Below are 16863 nucleotides of genomic sequence, written 5' to 3'. Positions count from 1 at the left end.
AATCCATGGTAAGCCCATCTCTGTTGAAGTGAATTTAGAGATTAAGGAAAGGGTGTAAGACATTACCAGATTTCCACACAAGAGTTGCTTCGTTTATTGAATTGGTTCTTTCTGTACTTTCCAGGGATTATTTTCAATTAACCTCTGCACTCTTGCAGCTGTACACACAAGTGCAGCATCTCTGCCCTGTTCTTTCCTGCATGCTGTAGCCTCTTCCACACTATGGACAAGAAAAGTTTCGTGTTTTGCTGTCAGTAATGTCTGTAGAGGTAAAGCAAGAAACCCTTGCAGATAATGACTGTTACATATTTATTAGCACAAACTTCTCTGACGTTTCAGAGTTCCTGATCATGAAAGCTGATTTTTTTTCTCCTTCATTCAAGACAGCAATTCCAGAAGGAAAACAAAAATTCATTGAGGGTGATTAGTTATGTAGCTTTTAATTTAGAGAGGTTATAACTTTGTATTTTTAACTTTTGAGCAATTGATGTTAATTAGTTTCTGAACTTAACTGCCACATATGGCTAAACACATATGATGTTTTTGTGGAAGATAGAATGACTAGAGAGTGTATTTGTTGATAATTATATAAATTTACCAAAGCACTTCAGATAGTTGCAAAAGAAAAACTTTTAAGAGTAGAGAAAAAAAAAAAAAAAAACCAAAATAAATTATTTAACTTTCTTAACAGTAGATAAACTTCCTGTAAAAACTTGTGCTTTAGGTGGAGACCTGGTCAAGAAGGTTGATGGTGCTTACCCTCCTCACTTTAATGTACGTCCTTGTACACATACATCTTTTCAGCAAACCTCCTCTAATCATTAACTGATGATATATCATGTGGTAGCAGATTTTGTGCTTCAATCATATTGTTTGGCACATTCTTTTCTTGCTGTCTTTTTGTAAATGCAATACTTTGTTCCAGCATAGTAACCCCAGGCTTACTTGTGTCTCCTGGGTTTTTTTAAAGCCGATAGGAATAATTTCAGTGGAAGAATGCCAGTACAGATTCGTTGGGAGTTTCACTCTTTGGCTTTTATTTCAAGACAGATAGCATTGTTGCGCTGTGTGCTCTGGGCCTGGAATAAGTAACTCTGATTTGAGTTCTGTGGATTAAGAATTGAACCTCTCTCTTTGACTGTCTTAACCATGGATTTGTCAAAGTGCATATTCAGGTTTTGCTCCGATTATGATTCTTCTGTATTGTAAAATTGCTGCTAAAAGATCAAAACTTGTCTAGATTTTTTTAGCATTTCTTATGGAAATAGCTTCCTTCCTGTTTATATAGTATGTTTGTCTTCTTTTTTCTGCCTTTTTGGATTTTAGTACTCAAATTGGAATCTAAACTGATTGAGTGTCATGAGACCTACAGAGTTACTTGCAGGGTGCAAAAACAACAGTTCAGTAGGTAAAACAAAAGCCTTACACACAAGCAAAAGAAAACAAGGAATTCCCATGGGCTGGCAGGTGTTCAGCCATCTCCAGAAAGGCCAGGCTCCATCACATGCAACCATCATTTGGGAAGACAAACATCACTCCCCTCTTTCTTACGCGGCTTTATATGCTGAGTACCGTGTCACATGGTTTGGGATATCCCTTTGATTAGGTGGGCTGTATCCACTTGTGCACTTCCAGCCTTCCCACTGGTGGAGTGGGATGAGATGCAAAAAAAGTCTGGACTCTGTAAGTGCTGCTCAGCAACAGCTAAAACATTTTTGAGTTATCAACACTGTTTGCAGCACAAATCAAAAACACAGCCTATACCAGCTGCTGTGAAGGAAATCAATTAGCCTGTCCTAAACCAGCGCAGATTGAAAGTGGAGCACTCAAGTCAGATAGGGGATAGACCTTGTGTGAATGTTCTTCAAAGGAGAAGTGTCAAGAGACAGCCAGCTGATTCTGAAGCGTGGTGTTAGAGATGAAAATGTGGAGCTCTTCTTTTATGTAGATGTGGCTGTGTAATCCTGGCACTCAAAACATGGAACATCTGGGTGAGAAAAGAAGGAAATCAGACATTCAAATACTGCATCATTCAGTTATATGTAGATATATGTCATTAGACAGAATCATTGCTCTAAGTGTGTTTTGTTCTAAGTTTCCTGTAAAGTGCATGCCATTAATTAAAAGGCTAAGTAAGTTTTTGAAAACCAAGAGAGACCACGTTTTCTTTTAGGTTGTTTCTAAAGCAGAATCAGGAACATCATCACTTTTCTGTGCTTTTCTTTTCACGTTCTAGTAAATAAAATACTTTCCCTTATTTCATCTCTCCTCTGCAGATGTAGCAGCTGGCACCACAGGGCATTTGGTAGTTCCTTTGATTTGTTTATCATTGAAGTAACCTGCTTGTTGCCATATCGTAGCAAGTATGTAGGGAAGTAATTTTAATTTTGATAGTAAGGGCAGTTGTTCATACTTTCAGCTATTGTCTGAAGGTGCATTTTAAACTAAACACGAAAAAAAATATTTGTTCCCTGTGTACACAAAAGCATTTCAAATAAACTCCAGTTAAGATGGCTTTGTCTTAATGCAGCAAGTATTTGATTATGCTAACATGTTTATGTTAGCACTTCAGGTTTTTTTTCTGGAACATGGCTTTAAATTTTATAGGCCAAAATCCTCAGTTTTAAACACACCTGCTACAGGAGGGTAATAGGATATTGTGTGTTTTTTATTGGGAATGGCCAGTGTAGAACATAATGCCCTTTATTAGCCATGGGGGAAAAGCAAAAACTCACACTTAAAAATAAGTTTAAAAACAAGTAAATGTACTTTTCCATCTTATCTTTTAAATATCTTTAGCCTGGATTGTTTTTCCTGATACTGCATGCATTGTCCAATGCTGCTGTCTCTTCCAGCTGATTTTATTCAGTCACTACCAAAAACATGTTGCTGGATATTTGATTCCCTTAACTCCCCTTGCTCCCTTGAAAATGAGTAATTTTTTTGTTTTTTATTTTATTTAATTTTTATTTTATTTAATTTTTTTTGTTTTTTATTTGTAATAGGGCAGTTAATAGAGCAGAGAGAAATCAACAAATGTAGCTAAGAAAACCTAGTTTATTGCTATAAATATATATGAACTTAAAAAAGCTTGTTTGTTTGGAATTGTAAGCATTACAACTTCAGTGTTGTTACAAAGAGCTGGAGTATGTTACCTAGAGATGGTATTGTTTAACCTAGTATTTTAATGATCTGTAAATGTAGGTATATTTTAATTAGCTCTTTAAATGATGGATTCATTGATTATACAAGTCTGTTTCCATAGGTAACAACATTGGAAAATTTTCATTAGACGTTTTAGTATTGGTGGATTCAAACACACTTTATTAAAGAGTATTTTCTAGCTTTTAAATTCTTCAGCTCCACAAATGTCTTTGGAGAGGTCATTTCAGCGTTTTACTGTCCTATGCATGCATCTTTATAGCCAGTGGCAAGTTAGGCAGCTAGTTAGGATGTGGGCATCCAAACACTTAATGGGTCTGGCTCCTAGCACATGTACTATTCCAGGCCATTATCTTGGGGAATAGAGTATCTAACAGTGATTTTTTTTTTTTCCCCCAGTATCCTTGAAGTATGCATTACCTTTTCTCAGTACCCTTTTATTGCTCTTTGTACAATTTCTGGCCCATATTGCTTGTTATGTAAAAGCTGGCCTTCATTATATTTATTATGTAATTTATTATTTTGTTATATAGTTAGGAAATAATATCAAATACTTTGAAGTCATTACTCTTCTTTCATCTAACAATTTGGTTTTGGATACTACAAACAGGTTTATTTGATGGTTTTATAGCTGTTTTCTCTGTTATAGCTTAATAACACTCCAGTTTACATTTTCCTTGCCCACATCAACAAATCATAACTTTTACTTCTGTGATCTTATAAAGTTTGCAGTATTTTATCTATAAGACTTAATTTGGCCAATATGTGTACAAGTTGTAAAGTACTATTTCTTACCTAACATCTATGTTTGTAAACGGGTTCTGATTTTAAAGCAATTTATGCATTGTTCATAACTTCTAAAGTGCTAATGAATTTTTAGCACTTTTGCTGAACATGTATACAGTTGATTGGGGTTTTTTTTTCCAAACACTAAGACAGAAATTGTCTTCTGTCAGGAGCTCTTGGAGCATTGTGTTCAACGTTTTGGTTCAGCAGAGAATCTTTTTCTTATTTAGAAATACCCAACCTTTTATTTGGCCAGAGCAAGGGTATTTCGTAAAATGCTTTGTTTTCTTGCCACAAAAACTCTAGGAAGCCCTGTTACGAAAGAAATGCTGTCAAGTGGCTTTCCTCCTGCCTTTATCACTGATGTTCAATAACCATTCAAAACTTACAGGGTCAGGTAAGAGCTTTCTTCATAGAGCAGTGACATCATTTCTGGTTAGCCTCTGAAATGTTATATTTGCTGAGAGCTCCAATGCATTTTTCATTTGATTTTTCTTTGTTTGTTTTTTTGTTTTGTGATTCTATCATCTTTTACAGAAGAGAATTTTCTTTTTTAATTTTAGTTTAGCCAACTAAGTCTGCTAATGGATCCACTGAGCAGTTATCCAGAAATGTTTGCTGATGTGTTTTGCTTTAGGAAAATATCCAAAATAATTGGATTGAGAATCCAGCATGCTGAGTATTTTTCCAATAGTAATATTTGGAAAATTGTGTATGTGAATGGTGCTGTATGCTCATTGTTGCATATATGTGTGTGCTGTAAGCTACAACAGCTTAAGTGAATATTTCAACAGAGCAAAATCAGTATTTGAAGACAGAAGAAGAATGAGCAACTTTTGAGTACTTTGGCATAGTATCTTGAAGCTTCAAAATTACACCTTGACTTGCTTGATTATTAAGTTTATTTATTTTTTATATTCTAATTATTTATTGATCCTGCAAAGACTTGTGCATGTGATTAACATTAAGTGGAAGTGTTCAGGCTGTTAAAACTAGACAGGTTCTTCACTCGTTGCAAGATTCAGATCTCTGTTTCCTTAATATTTATATTCTTGAGAAATATTTAATTTCTTTTTCTTTAATGTAAAACATATTTCTGAACATCCTTGAAGGGGTTTTGTTAGCTTTTCTTAATAGGATATTTTAAGTGGGAAATCTTCAACCTTTATTGTGGAGTCAGAGCAAAGGAAAAATGTTGTAATGAATGAGGGGAAATTAATAGCAAGCTCTAATAAAAGATTTCATAAACACTGCCAACAGTAGACACATATTCATATTCAGCATATTCACCAACTTTACTGCTATGTCACTCTTCAGTAAAAAATATCTTGTTTACTATGAGTGTTCCAAAGGGAATATATCAAAGTGTCTTGATTGCTCTAATTCTTTGTGCTGCAGCTGGTGAAATGGTTTGAACCATCTTGCAACACCCTGAATGCTGTCAGTGTTCAGGTATTAGAAACCTGATTTATTTTAGGTTAGGTCTTAGGACTGTAAACTGTTTTTTTAGAAATATTATCAAGAAGGAGCTTTTTTATAATCTCTTCTTAAAAGGTTACCATTAGTGAGGAGCTGACCTAAAACCTGAGGCTTGTGTTCATGCTTACCTGTCTTCATTGCTTGCTTATAATTATGTGCATTTCTCTGTCTTTGTCTGTATATATCATTCACTCTGTACATTCATATTTGTTTCTGCAGTAAGTTTGTGACTACCTAGGAATTAAAATTCTCAATTTGGTTTTTGTTTCTCTGGGTCAAAAATATACCTGTCTGGTTGGTGATTCTTTAATAATCTTTTTAATATGCCATACAGTAACCTGTAGAGAATGAAAATCCAAAGAAGCTAGAAATGTGACAAAAGATTAAAATAGTGATATGTGTTACATAAGTTCTGAAGTCAAATGTGTTTGTGAACAGAAATAGTCTCTAGGAAGTTCATGTTTATGGCTACTGATGTGAATCATCTGCTATACTGCAAATATCTCATGTAAATGTTTTATTTGAATCACTTCTGCTACCTGAACAGAATTTGATATTATTTGTTAAGCCTTGTAAGATATTAAAATACCTAATTTCCTTTCTTTTTTCTCTAATTTGCATTGTAGGTTTTGACTTTTGCCTATAAGCACGCATTGGTAAATAAAATGTATGGAAGAGGTCTCAAGTTTGCCACAAAACTTGCAGAAGAGAAGCCAACAAAGGACAACTTAAAAAACTGCATTCAGGTAAGGAGTGTTCAGTCAAGTGATAAAGCTGTGTTCATGCTGTGTAAGCTTTCAGAAGTAAGATATAAGTCTCCTGGAATTTTTTGTACTCTTCTCTTTTTAGAAAGGACTAAATGAACAGATTTTGTAACTCAGCCTTCATTTTAAAGAGTGATTTTTTTGTTGTTGTTGTTTTTTGGTTGGTTTTTTTTTTGTTTGTTTTTGTGTTTTTTTTTTTATTTTCTAGAATAACTTGTTGGCAAGTAACTGTTTTTAGCAGATTTACTATTTGGAACTTGCTTTGGGGCATAAGAAAGGAAAATAGAGACAACTTGGTCAAAGATATATGCCTAAAAATCCCCTTATGTTATTGTTTAACCACTGATATTTTTTGCTATTATTAGTCATAACTACTACTCATAGAATGTAATGGAAAATAAATGGGAATTTCTGAGATTAAATTCATGTGCATTACGTTGGAAAAATATGATCATAGAGAATGGGGAGGAGGGATCCTTCTTTCAGGACTGAGGAATTCAAAGCTTACCAGATCTCTAATCTGTTGTCTTTCTGATAATAGACATGTATAGTAAAATGTTGATATCAGTGCAGTGTTTGTTTAGATTTAGATGTTAAAAAGAGTAAGACTCATTTTTTTTATATGTGCTTTTTTTCTTCAGCTAATGAAGCTGCTTGGATGGACTCATTGTGCAACTTTCACTGCAAATTGGCTTCCTGTCATGTATCCACCTGATTATTGTGTATTCTAGAGAATCAACAATTGTAAAATTAAAATGATTTTATATGGGACAGGATAGGAAAAAAAGTTTGACTTTTTATCAAACGCATGTTTTCATTACTGAATGCTGATTATTAAATTGTGTGTATTTATCAGTAAAGGCACCTGGGTATGGCTTAATACCTGTTAACCTAACTCCTGTCATCAGGGAGTTTCCTTATTGTGCATCCCATTGCTGGCAATGGATGTGCCAGAACTGCCAACATCAAGGATTTGGAATTAGTTTGGAAAGAATTACTGCATGCATGTTATGTCCTGAATTGTTACTTTTAACTGCAAACCTGTAAAAGTTCTGTATTTTTTATGGTACACTGAATTTTAACATGTTTGATCTTAATTTCAATTGTCTGAAGGCCTTAAAGCTACTTTAGGGGTAGCTAAAATCTTACTTAAGAGATGAAAATAATGGACACCTGTATTATTTGCAAGAGTTTACATTTAATGTTTTTAAGAAAAATTCAACCTCTCAAACTGTTGCAATGTTTCTCAGATGCATAGGTACTCTTGTATATTTCCAAAACTCTTCATTTTGCAGTGATTTCAGACAAACTCAGAAATCCTGGTGAAGCTGAGTATCAGGATAGTCTGATACATGTATAAAAGTGCCAGACAGTTACATCTTGATCAGATATTGTAAAGCTATACATAGATGTTTATTAATGTTAAAAATATGAAACTCAACAGAATAAATGTGCAGAGTTGAAGATCAAAAAACCACCATGTTCACTCTGATACTTTAAAAGATTTTTATAATTAATAAAAATACTGAAGCTAAAAATTGTATTGGTTTCTGGATGAGTACCTAAATAAAACTTGCTGAAAGCAAGCATCTTACAAATAGCAGAGGTTCAGTGCAGGCCAGAAGATCAATGCTTTCTGTTAAAACAAATGTTCTTACTAACATTGTTCCTTCAGTGGAGGGGAGTTGGTCAGTTTGAACAGGTCATATATATCAACCAGAGACAAGCTGCTATATCTTTTGCCTTGCTGTTTTTTTTATACTTGCAATGCAAAACTTAGATGTAGCTGCAACTGTACAACAATAAATACACAGAAGGTGCAACCTAATCTTGGAAAGCATTCCAATCTGTGAGGTGCTGCCACTAGATCAAGATCAGTAATAGTTTTCTCTTTAATTCTTTCTTATTGTGGCTTTGAGCAGCTTGACATTTGATTCTGGAAATTCTGCTAGAATGGCTGTATTAAATATATTACAAAATTTTTCCAAAAATTCATAGTCTGTACTGAATCTGAATTTATTTGCCCATAGTAATACTGTTCCTGGCTTACAAAAGTGCACCATTGTTGCTAGCAGGGGGTCCAGAGCTCCATGATGGTACACAACATCAGTTGCCAGTATGAAATCATAATGGTAAGTTGATACAGGAAAGTCTTCATTGAGGCCTTCTCCCCATACCAGTTTTTTTCACTTCAGGTTTGTGCATATTCAAGTTCTGTGTATTTCTTGAAATATTGTATGAGAGATTTTCAAGAACTTCAGGCAAATCAGTAGCTGTAACATGAGCTCCTAAAGAAAGCATGAGTTTGTTTCAATTCACAGAATCACTAAGGTTGGAAGAGACCTTAAAGATTATCTGTCCAACCATGAACCTAGCACTACCACAATCGCCCTTAAACCCTATTCCCAAGTCCCACATCCAGATGCCTCTTGGATGCTTCCAGAGACAATGACTCCACCACCTCACTGGTCAGTTTATTCCAAGGGTGCCTAACCACCCTTTCTGTAAAATAAAAAAAATTTCTAATATCAAATCTGAACACCCCTGGCACAACTTAGAGGTATTTCCTCTCATCCTTTCACTTGAGACAGGGCAAAGTTCATAGTAGTTGAACATGTATGAGGCTTTATCTACATAACTGGTCCAGGGTCCCCTCCCCAATAACTAGGGTAATATTTTACAATGATCTTCATTTAAAAACAAAACCAGTGACCAAGTTTACTTTAACTGTTGTTTCATTGCCTTAAAGTGACAAGGGCAGAGCTAGATCATCATTCACTAGAAATCCAAAAGGAAATAGAAATTTACCAACCTAAGATACAGGCCACAATGGAAAGCAAGCCTGTTCCAGCGCCAATTTCCAACACTTTTTTGTCTTTGAGGTTGAATTGTTCTTGATTTGATTCCAGATATTGAGATAAAGCCAGTGCCTAAAATGGTTAACACATATCCATAAGACAGTAACAGCTAAGTTGCACAAAAATTCATTAGATGTTTTTATACAAGGATGTTGGGTTTTTTTTTTTTTTAGTAGAATAAGAAACACTGAAGGGTATAACAAAAATGTAAGATGGGAAGAATTGTGATGTATCCTGGGTTTTTTTATATAAAAGAAAAACAATTTATTTTTAGTTTTAAGTTTATGTGATATGAATTTACTACACACTTCTACATGAGTCCTCTGACAGCTCAAGACAGAATCACAGAATAAACTGAGTTGGAAGGGACCCACAAGGATAGGCAGTTTTAACATGTGAACCATACAGTCAAAACAGCAGAGTTTAATAATATGTAGGAAGTAATGTTCTGGTTTGTTATCATAAATGTTATGTTCTACTACCAGTATCATAGAGTACATTTAGACTTCAGCAGAGATTTTTCAAAAAACTTTTTGTTTCAATTTTTTTAGCAAAGAAAATATTAAAAATTGGTTCTTTACAAACTTGACACTTGTTTATTGATAACAGTATAACCTTTAGAAAAAAACAAAACAGCACTGTATGAAAATATTATCAGGCCTTTGTAAAGATTTTGTCAGTTAGTAGAATATAAGTGGGCTGTTTATTAACAACATAAACTGATGCCAAAGAAACTGTCTTCCCCCTTTTGCTTCTCTTCTTTAGAATTGTTTTACTTTTTTAACTCTTGTGCTTTTCATAATGCAACACTGTCTACCTGCTCTGGGAAAGCTGACAGCTAATGAATCACCAGTCCAATTTGTGCAACCTCTCAATTTTCTTGGAGAGTTTTACCATCTGCATTCTGACACTTGATTAATGTGCGAATTGATGATCTGACATTTCAAAGTAAGATACTGTTTCACACACTCATATGCTCGCTCTCTATTGTTTTGAAATTGTCTGCCATTTTCTTGTGAGCTTTTTAAATAAATGTGAATCTGAAAAATTGTGGAATTCTAATTTTCTTGTCTTTATCAGTTGACCCTCTCTTCCCTCAAAGGCAGTTTTCTTAGTCTGTAAAATTCTGTTTTATGTAAGAGTAGAAGTAGAGGCTGAAGAACTGCTTACAAGTATGATATATGTACTGCAAAGAAACTGTTCCAGCCTGTTCTTTAAAAGAGGCATATTTAATCATTATAAAATCCTTTATTTAATCTCTCACAGTTTTCTTTTTCAGCCTCCTTTTTGTACTGCTGGTCATTCACTTCCCAGCAGCGACTGACTGTAAGCATGAAGGAAGCTGAATATTTCTTCCTGAGTTCTCTCATAGTTTTTTAGTTTTTCTTTCAATTCCTAAATCCAATGTACAAATGCTTGGATCCACAGTCCTTTTAGCATGAACTGGCAAATTACCCTAAGGCAGAGCTTTCTGCTGAAAGACTTCATTCTGCATAGGGAAACTTCCATTGTCAGGAGCGTCATCTAAGAAAGCTTCCTTAGTACTTGTGTGCTGTCCTGGTTTGCTCGTGTGTCACGTGAGCTTTCTGCATGTGGTCTCGTGTACTTACCCCCGGCCACACCACAGCTCCAAAGTGTTCTATGGACTCCTGAATGACAATCTGGTGGCCAACGTACGTATAGTGCTCCTTATCAAAGTAGTGTGAGACTCTAGGAACCCAGTTCTGCAGTATTGTAAGAGTTACTGGTGAGCCTGTGAGACAAAAGTTGAAATTTAATGGGTTTATATGCAACTTGTTAAATGGTAAAAAGTATTTTACAACAGCAGCGTGTGGGCACAAAAGAGCAGGTCTCAGGGCATTGGTTTTCAATCAGAACTGTTAAAGTTGGGAAAGATCTGTAAGATCATCAAATCCAACCATTAATGCACCCAGTACTATGTTAATCACTAAAGCATGTCCCCAAATGCCTCATCTACAGATGTTTTGAACACTTCTGTGGGTGGTGATTCTACTACTTCCCTGAGCAACCTGTTCCAATGTCTGACCATCCCTTCAGTGAAGCTGTCCAAAATCAGACAGTCTGAATGGCCAGGGAGTGGAAGGAACAACAGTAATTTCCTGCTATTTTGAGATAGAAATGAGCCTTTTGGGAAAAGCTACCAATTCAAATATAAAACTCTGCTAATAACAGCTAGAAGAGCTTCAGGACCAAGTTAGCTTGGATTTTGTTGTTTGTGCTTCAGATTTAATTTGTGAGACCAGCAGCTCTAGAACAGCAGGCTGCTTTTTACATAAGGATTTAAGATTAACATCCTACATTGAAGAAAACCTGACTCTTTCCTAGTGGTTATTTTTTAAGCATCCTTCCACAGAAAGAAGGTTGTAATATGCTTTTCATGTTGGCATACACAATGTAGTTCAGCAAGTCAGTGCTACAGTTGTGCTGGTGTGTCTCATCATAGAAAGGAGGCTTGTGGGTGAGGTTTTTCAGATTTGTGCTGAGGCTGTTCCATCTGACCTTACTGAGACCCAGGACACTATTCTGAATTACTGAACTTTTATTGCAAGGGTATGCATACAATTAAATTCAATGGAAAACTTTGCTCTAGCTTGCAGGGATTTTAACTGATGCCTGCCTGGAGTCCTTAGCTGTTGGAGCAGTTTAGCCTGTTGAAATCTGTAATACCATGATGTTCAACAGTGCCAGCCCAATCAATGCATATTATAACCATACCTCTTTTGTAAGATACTGTAATTGAGAAATAATTCTTAGACGTCTAAGTAAAATTGAGACCTTTTAAAATACATTTCTTAATTATGCAGATAAAAGGGTATTTTTTGTAGATTTGATCTGATAATATATGCAAACATAAGGGGAAATAATGAGGGAAATTGGATATCAAAGGAAAAGTTGAATAATGACATCTACTATTTGAAGACTGACAAAAATCAAAGGATGATATGCTAGCACACCATAGCAATTGCAGTATTTAAATTGGATTAAACCTGCATCAGATTCTGCATGCTCAGAGGTGCAAGTGCAGTTTTCAGAGTCACACTGATCTTCGTAGGTTTCTTCTTCCTCGGATTGGCAGTCCATTGTTCTTTGAATTTTGTTGGAGAATGGTGGCTGCTGTGCAGAGATCATGGCAAAAGAGCTGAAACAGAAAAGGAAAAATAACATTATAAGATCTTGCAGGCACTCTTTTCATATGAAATATGACTGGAAAAGAAGACAGTGAGTAGTAATTTAGGTGGCCTTTGGTGGTCTTTTGGGGCTTTTTTTCAGTGATGGATTGAAGAAATGGGATGAGATGTGGTATCCCCACTCCACTGGGTGGAACAAGCTGTTTCTGGGAGTGTAGTAATACTGTCAGAATTTTTATTGTCTCATTTATCACTTTTATTATTGTGTTTATTTTTTCATTTATGCAGAAACTTAGCATTATGTCACTGAATTGATACCACTTGTCAGCATGAAAATTGAGCTACTCTTGTAAGTTGAAGCACTAGCTAAGAAAGATAATTCTCTTTTAATATCTGTGAGTTTTTATACCTGTAATTTATTATTTTCAAAAAAACTTCGGACTTATGGTTCTAAAGATAAAACTGTTTCATTTGCTGCAGTCATTGCTCTTGATTTTGTCTCCTTTCATAGAGTTGCCTTCTCTCCCCTGTCTTTTCCTGCAGAACAGCTAACTCAATTACACTGAAATGCAGTGAACTGCAGAATATGCAGATGGCAGTCAGGAAATCATTGCAGTGAGAAGATTGAATCCATAAGGCTTTTTGGATAACTCTCTCTGTGAATCCCCAGTGTACAAGGCAGCACCCAATCTAAGAAGGAACTGATTGATATCAGCTGACACGAATAAAAGGAACAGGGCTTGACATAAATTTGCTTGGAGAGATGTATGCCAGTGAAATTCTTTGCTTGACTGGAGTTTTTCTCATATATGCATATGCATACATCTATGAGTGTGTTGAAATTATAGATATAGATTATATGAATATAGTTAGATATAGATATAGATATAGATATAGATATAGATATAGATATAGATATAGATATAGATATAGATATATACACAGATACATCTATATATAAAGACCAAAAGGTTCATAATTCATGCTCTGGCCAGAGGCTGTGCAAGTCCACCTTTCCCAGATAACATGATGCCTGGAGTGAGCTGTGATTTTATCCATGATAAAAACATTTATCCATTCTGCTCATTTTTGAGACTGCATATTTGCTCACTCCAGGCACAGGCACTGCAGACATGTATCATTTGGGTTGCATCATACTGCAGGAGGCTGGTTTAGATATTCTCACTGGAAGGGGTAAATCCTTGGCAGTGCCCAGGATGTTTAGCAACACCTGCAGGTAGTTTTTTAAGGAGCAGTGTGACTGCTGACTTATGAGTTGTTTGATTTGCACATGATATTGACACTGTTGCAATTCTACTGAAACCTGATATATTCCTTATTGCTGCTCTGTTTATTCACAAAGGCTGGATTTCTGTTCTAATTCCTCTGACACTGCATTTGCTCCATCTTGGAAGTGATTTTGTCCTGGTACAGAAAAGAGTGCTAAATCTATTTCTGCATCCTTTTTTTTTTTTTTTAACCATCAGAAGGGCTCCATCTGGCTAGTAACAAGATCTGGCTTTGCCCCATGGTGTGTTATTTGAGGTACGATGATGGTAGGTAAGAGACTGAAGTTAATGGTGCAGTCACTATTCCCTGACACGAGTGAGTGCATCCATGTTCACATTCCATGTGTCACAGTGTTCCTTTTTCCAACAGCAATGTTGGTTGGTTTTTTTTTTCATTTAATCAAAAGTAGGCTTCTGGATTTGAGCTTATCTCCTTTTCATGCCTTAAGCTAGAATAAAATCTGCTCATGTTTTAAGGTTTTAGGAAATCTCTATGAAAAGTATTTTCAGACTTGTGCAATTGGGAAGGTACAGAATGGAAAGAGAAGAATCTGTCAGAACTGGTGGCAGCTACAGCCAGAAAACTCTTGGTTGAAGACACAGTCTTCTGAACATTTTATGTTGAAACCTGCAGAGCAATACATTCTCATATTTGGGGGATTTAGGGTGAGTATTTGTTTCGGTGGAGTTTTTTGTAATGCTCTTGTAGCATGATTTGTGCTATTTAAGTGGGAAAGTCAATCCTGAAACTAAAAAGCAAGAGAAAACTTTACCTTGTCCAGTATTCTACTATGTATAAAACCAGAAGGTTTGTTTGATAAGTGAACTGTTAATTTGTCCGTTTGGGTGAAAGTGATCCCTGTATTTTTTTCCTTGCTGGAACAAGTCCTTACTACAACAGGCCAAAATTTCAGTTGGCTGTGGGCAGTGAATTCCAGAAAACAGCCTGGAAACATGCTTAATAAAGACAAATTTGTTGATCAGCTATTAACTACCTGTAGCAAATAAAATTGTATCTCTGATCCTGATATATATGTATACCCTATTATCACTCATTCAGACTGAGCTCTAACTCAATTAGAAATGCTATGTTACACTTTCAATTTAAAAATCATTATGATTTTCCTCACTTTGTCTTTTGAGTTCCCCTAAAATGGGAGTCTTAATATTTATGGGAGTGCTTAAATATTTATAAAGAAACTGTGCTGGTTTTACTAAATCCATTAAAATTTTCAGGGAGCCTAAAATCCACACCAGTGGTTACCCTGCTGCTGGAATGGTCCTTAAGTCCATAAGTTGCCTGAGCTCCTAGGTGGTGATTTGAGGGGATAAACACTATGCACTCTATGTTTGTATGTTACCTGACACACTGGGCTCTGGTTTTTGGCTGGAGCTTCTGGATGCTATAATAGTTTCTTGTAGAGGCGTACCTTGATAAACAGAAAGGGGTTTATAAGTGTGTTTATATGTGTGTGTGTGTGTGTGTGTATGTGTATATATATATATATATATATATATATATATATATATATATATTCTTATTCATTCTACTGCCACAATTATGCAATGACATATTTCATAGGAGCTAAAAATAATTCTTTTTTTAGCTGCCAACTACAGGACAATTTTATAAATAGTCTTATAAATTCAAGAATTCAAATATATTAGTGTCTTGGCCTTAATGATGCACAGCTTTATTTATAATTTTAAATGACAAATAGGTAGTCTTTGCATTATTGCATTGTCTATGTGCAATATTTTCAAGTTACTGCTATGCTCCTAGAATTGCAAAAATTCACATTTCTCACTGTTTTGAAATTTTTCTGATCTATATTTTACTAAAAATTATATATCTCTAAAAGAATTTTGGTTTGATAATGTTACAAGCAAAATCTGATTCACAAAACTATATCTATTTGACAATATTGCATAAAATTAACAAGGTAGCACTTAGGGGCAAATTGTAAGATGATGATAAACCTTAAGGTAACAGTTTATCCCCTATAAGAATAAATTTTGTGCCTCTTACACTGCTGAAATCGATTGGAAAAGAGCTTTTAATATCCAGTTACGTGGCCAAAAAAAGTAGGTTAGTGAGCAGTGCTGTGTCACCAGGTCTTCAGCTGTAAACACAACTCTGCTGAAATGTGTTTCATCTCAGCACAGAGCTGCTCAGTGTAGTCTGTGTAGCTGAAATACTTGGGCAAAAGCCAATTTCATTTGCTCACATGGAAAATGCAGTTGCAGTCTGTTCTTTGCAAGATGGGGCTTAAACATACTTGTACCATACATTAACATCTGTTTCCTAGAGCTCATGCAGCTTTCTCATATTACCACACATTAAATTAAAAAAAAAAACAACAAAAAAAAAACAACAAAAAACCCACACCAACAATACAAATGCTAGGAAATAAAGGAAATGTCAGTGTTAGGAACATGACTATAGTAAATTTATGTGATATTTGAATCTACAGGGTAAACGCACCCAAACACCGCAAGCCAGCAGTGACCGTCACTCCGCGCGAAACAGGGAGCTGGATTCTGTTGGATCACAGAGCTGACCTGAAATACAAGAATTCAGACAAAGGTATTTCTGTTGTTAGTTAGCAGGGAACACAAAGGCACGCCAGAGGAGGTTAGCTGGGCAGCTGGGCAGGTACCTGATGTGACAGAGGGCATGGGCAGTTTCCTGTGGGTGGATGCACACTCCAGGGGTTTTTTATACAGGCGTGCACCTGAAAAGAATAACTTTCCCCTCCAGCCAGTCAGATTGCAGGTTATTTAGAGTAACATTACCAAGCAGCACTCAAAGAACTTACCATGTTACACTTAAGTCTTTCACATGTGCAGTACAAAATCAAAACTCTCTCAGACTTCGAAGTCCCAAGAGTACAAACATTTCTCGGCTCCTCCAGACTCTTGTTCTGTTTTTGCAGACGCGGTTTTGCAGTTCCCTGTGTTCGCCTTACGTCAGCGGAGCTGAACCAAGCAAGCAACTTACTGTGGGCAAACTAGCACAGAAATAATGAGTGTGGCAACTTGGCAGCAGCCCAGATGCAGGGAAAAGTTCATGGAGCTCCCACTCCCAGGAAAAGGTCAGGTCTTCCTTGCCCTGCTGAGCGCCTGGCTGGGGAAGCTCTGGGTACATTCCCTGCCCTGAGTCACAGACAGTATGGGAAGTGTCAGTCCTAAGGAAAAAAAGAACTTCTTCATCATCTTCACTGCAGGTCATAACCATAGGAAATATTGTATCCACTGAAAGAGGAAGAAAAACAAATTAAAATCATGAAAATCCCACTTTTATCAGAAGATCTTCTGATTATTTTAGATCAGCTGATTATTTTAAAACAGACAGATGTCATAGATGTTGAAGACA

At 35.8% G+C, this 16863-nt stretch overlaps 2 protein-coding genes across 3 annotated transcripts in view; one reads left to right on the top strand and one right to left on the bottom strand.

Moving 5' to 3' along the window:
• Positions 1-7901, top strand: part of TPP2 (tripeptidyl peptidase 2) — a 48711-nt gene extending 40810 nt beyond the window's left edge. For both annotated transcript variants that reach the window (XM_079319764.1, XM_079319763.1), the window contains 2 exons: positions 6054-6173; positions 6833-7901. In XM_079319764.1, the coding sequence (XP_079175890.1) occupies positions 6054-6173; positions 6833-6922 (210 nt within the window). In that variant the 3' untranslated portion in view covers positions 6923-7901. The remainder of the gene's footprint in view (positions 1-6053; positions 6174-6832) is intronic.
• A 141-nt stretch (positions 7902-8042) lies between these two features.
• Positions 8043-16168, bottom strand: METTL21C (methyltransferase 21C, AARS1 lysine). The gene is given in 6 exon segments (XM_079319853.1): positions 8043-8377; positions 8379-8479; positions 9004-9121; positions 10660-10802; positions 12058-12209; positions 16148-16168. Coding segments are annotated over 5 exon segments (798 nt in total). The 5' UTR covers positions 12200-12209; positions 16148-16168; the 3' UTR covers positions 8043-8083.
• Positions 16169-16863: the final 695 nt, after the last annotated feature.

Source organism: Erithacus rubecula (assembly GCF_903797595.1).
Source record: "Erithacus rubecula genome assembly, chromosome: 1".
In the NCBI taxonomy this organism is placed as follows: domain Eukaryota; kingdom Metazoa; phylum Chordata; class Aves; order Passeriformes; family Muscicapidae; genus Erithacus; species Erithacus rubecula.
This window is presented reverse-complemented; position numbering and strand designations above follow the sequence as displayed.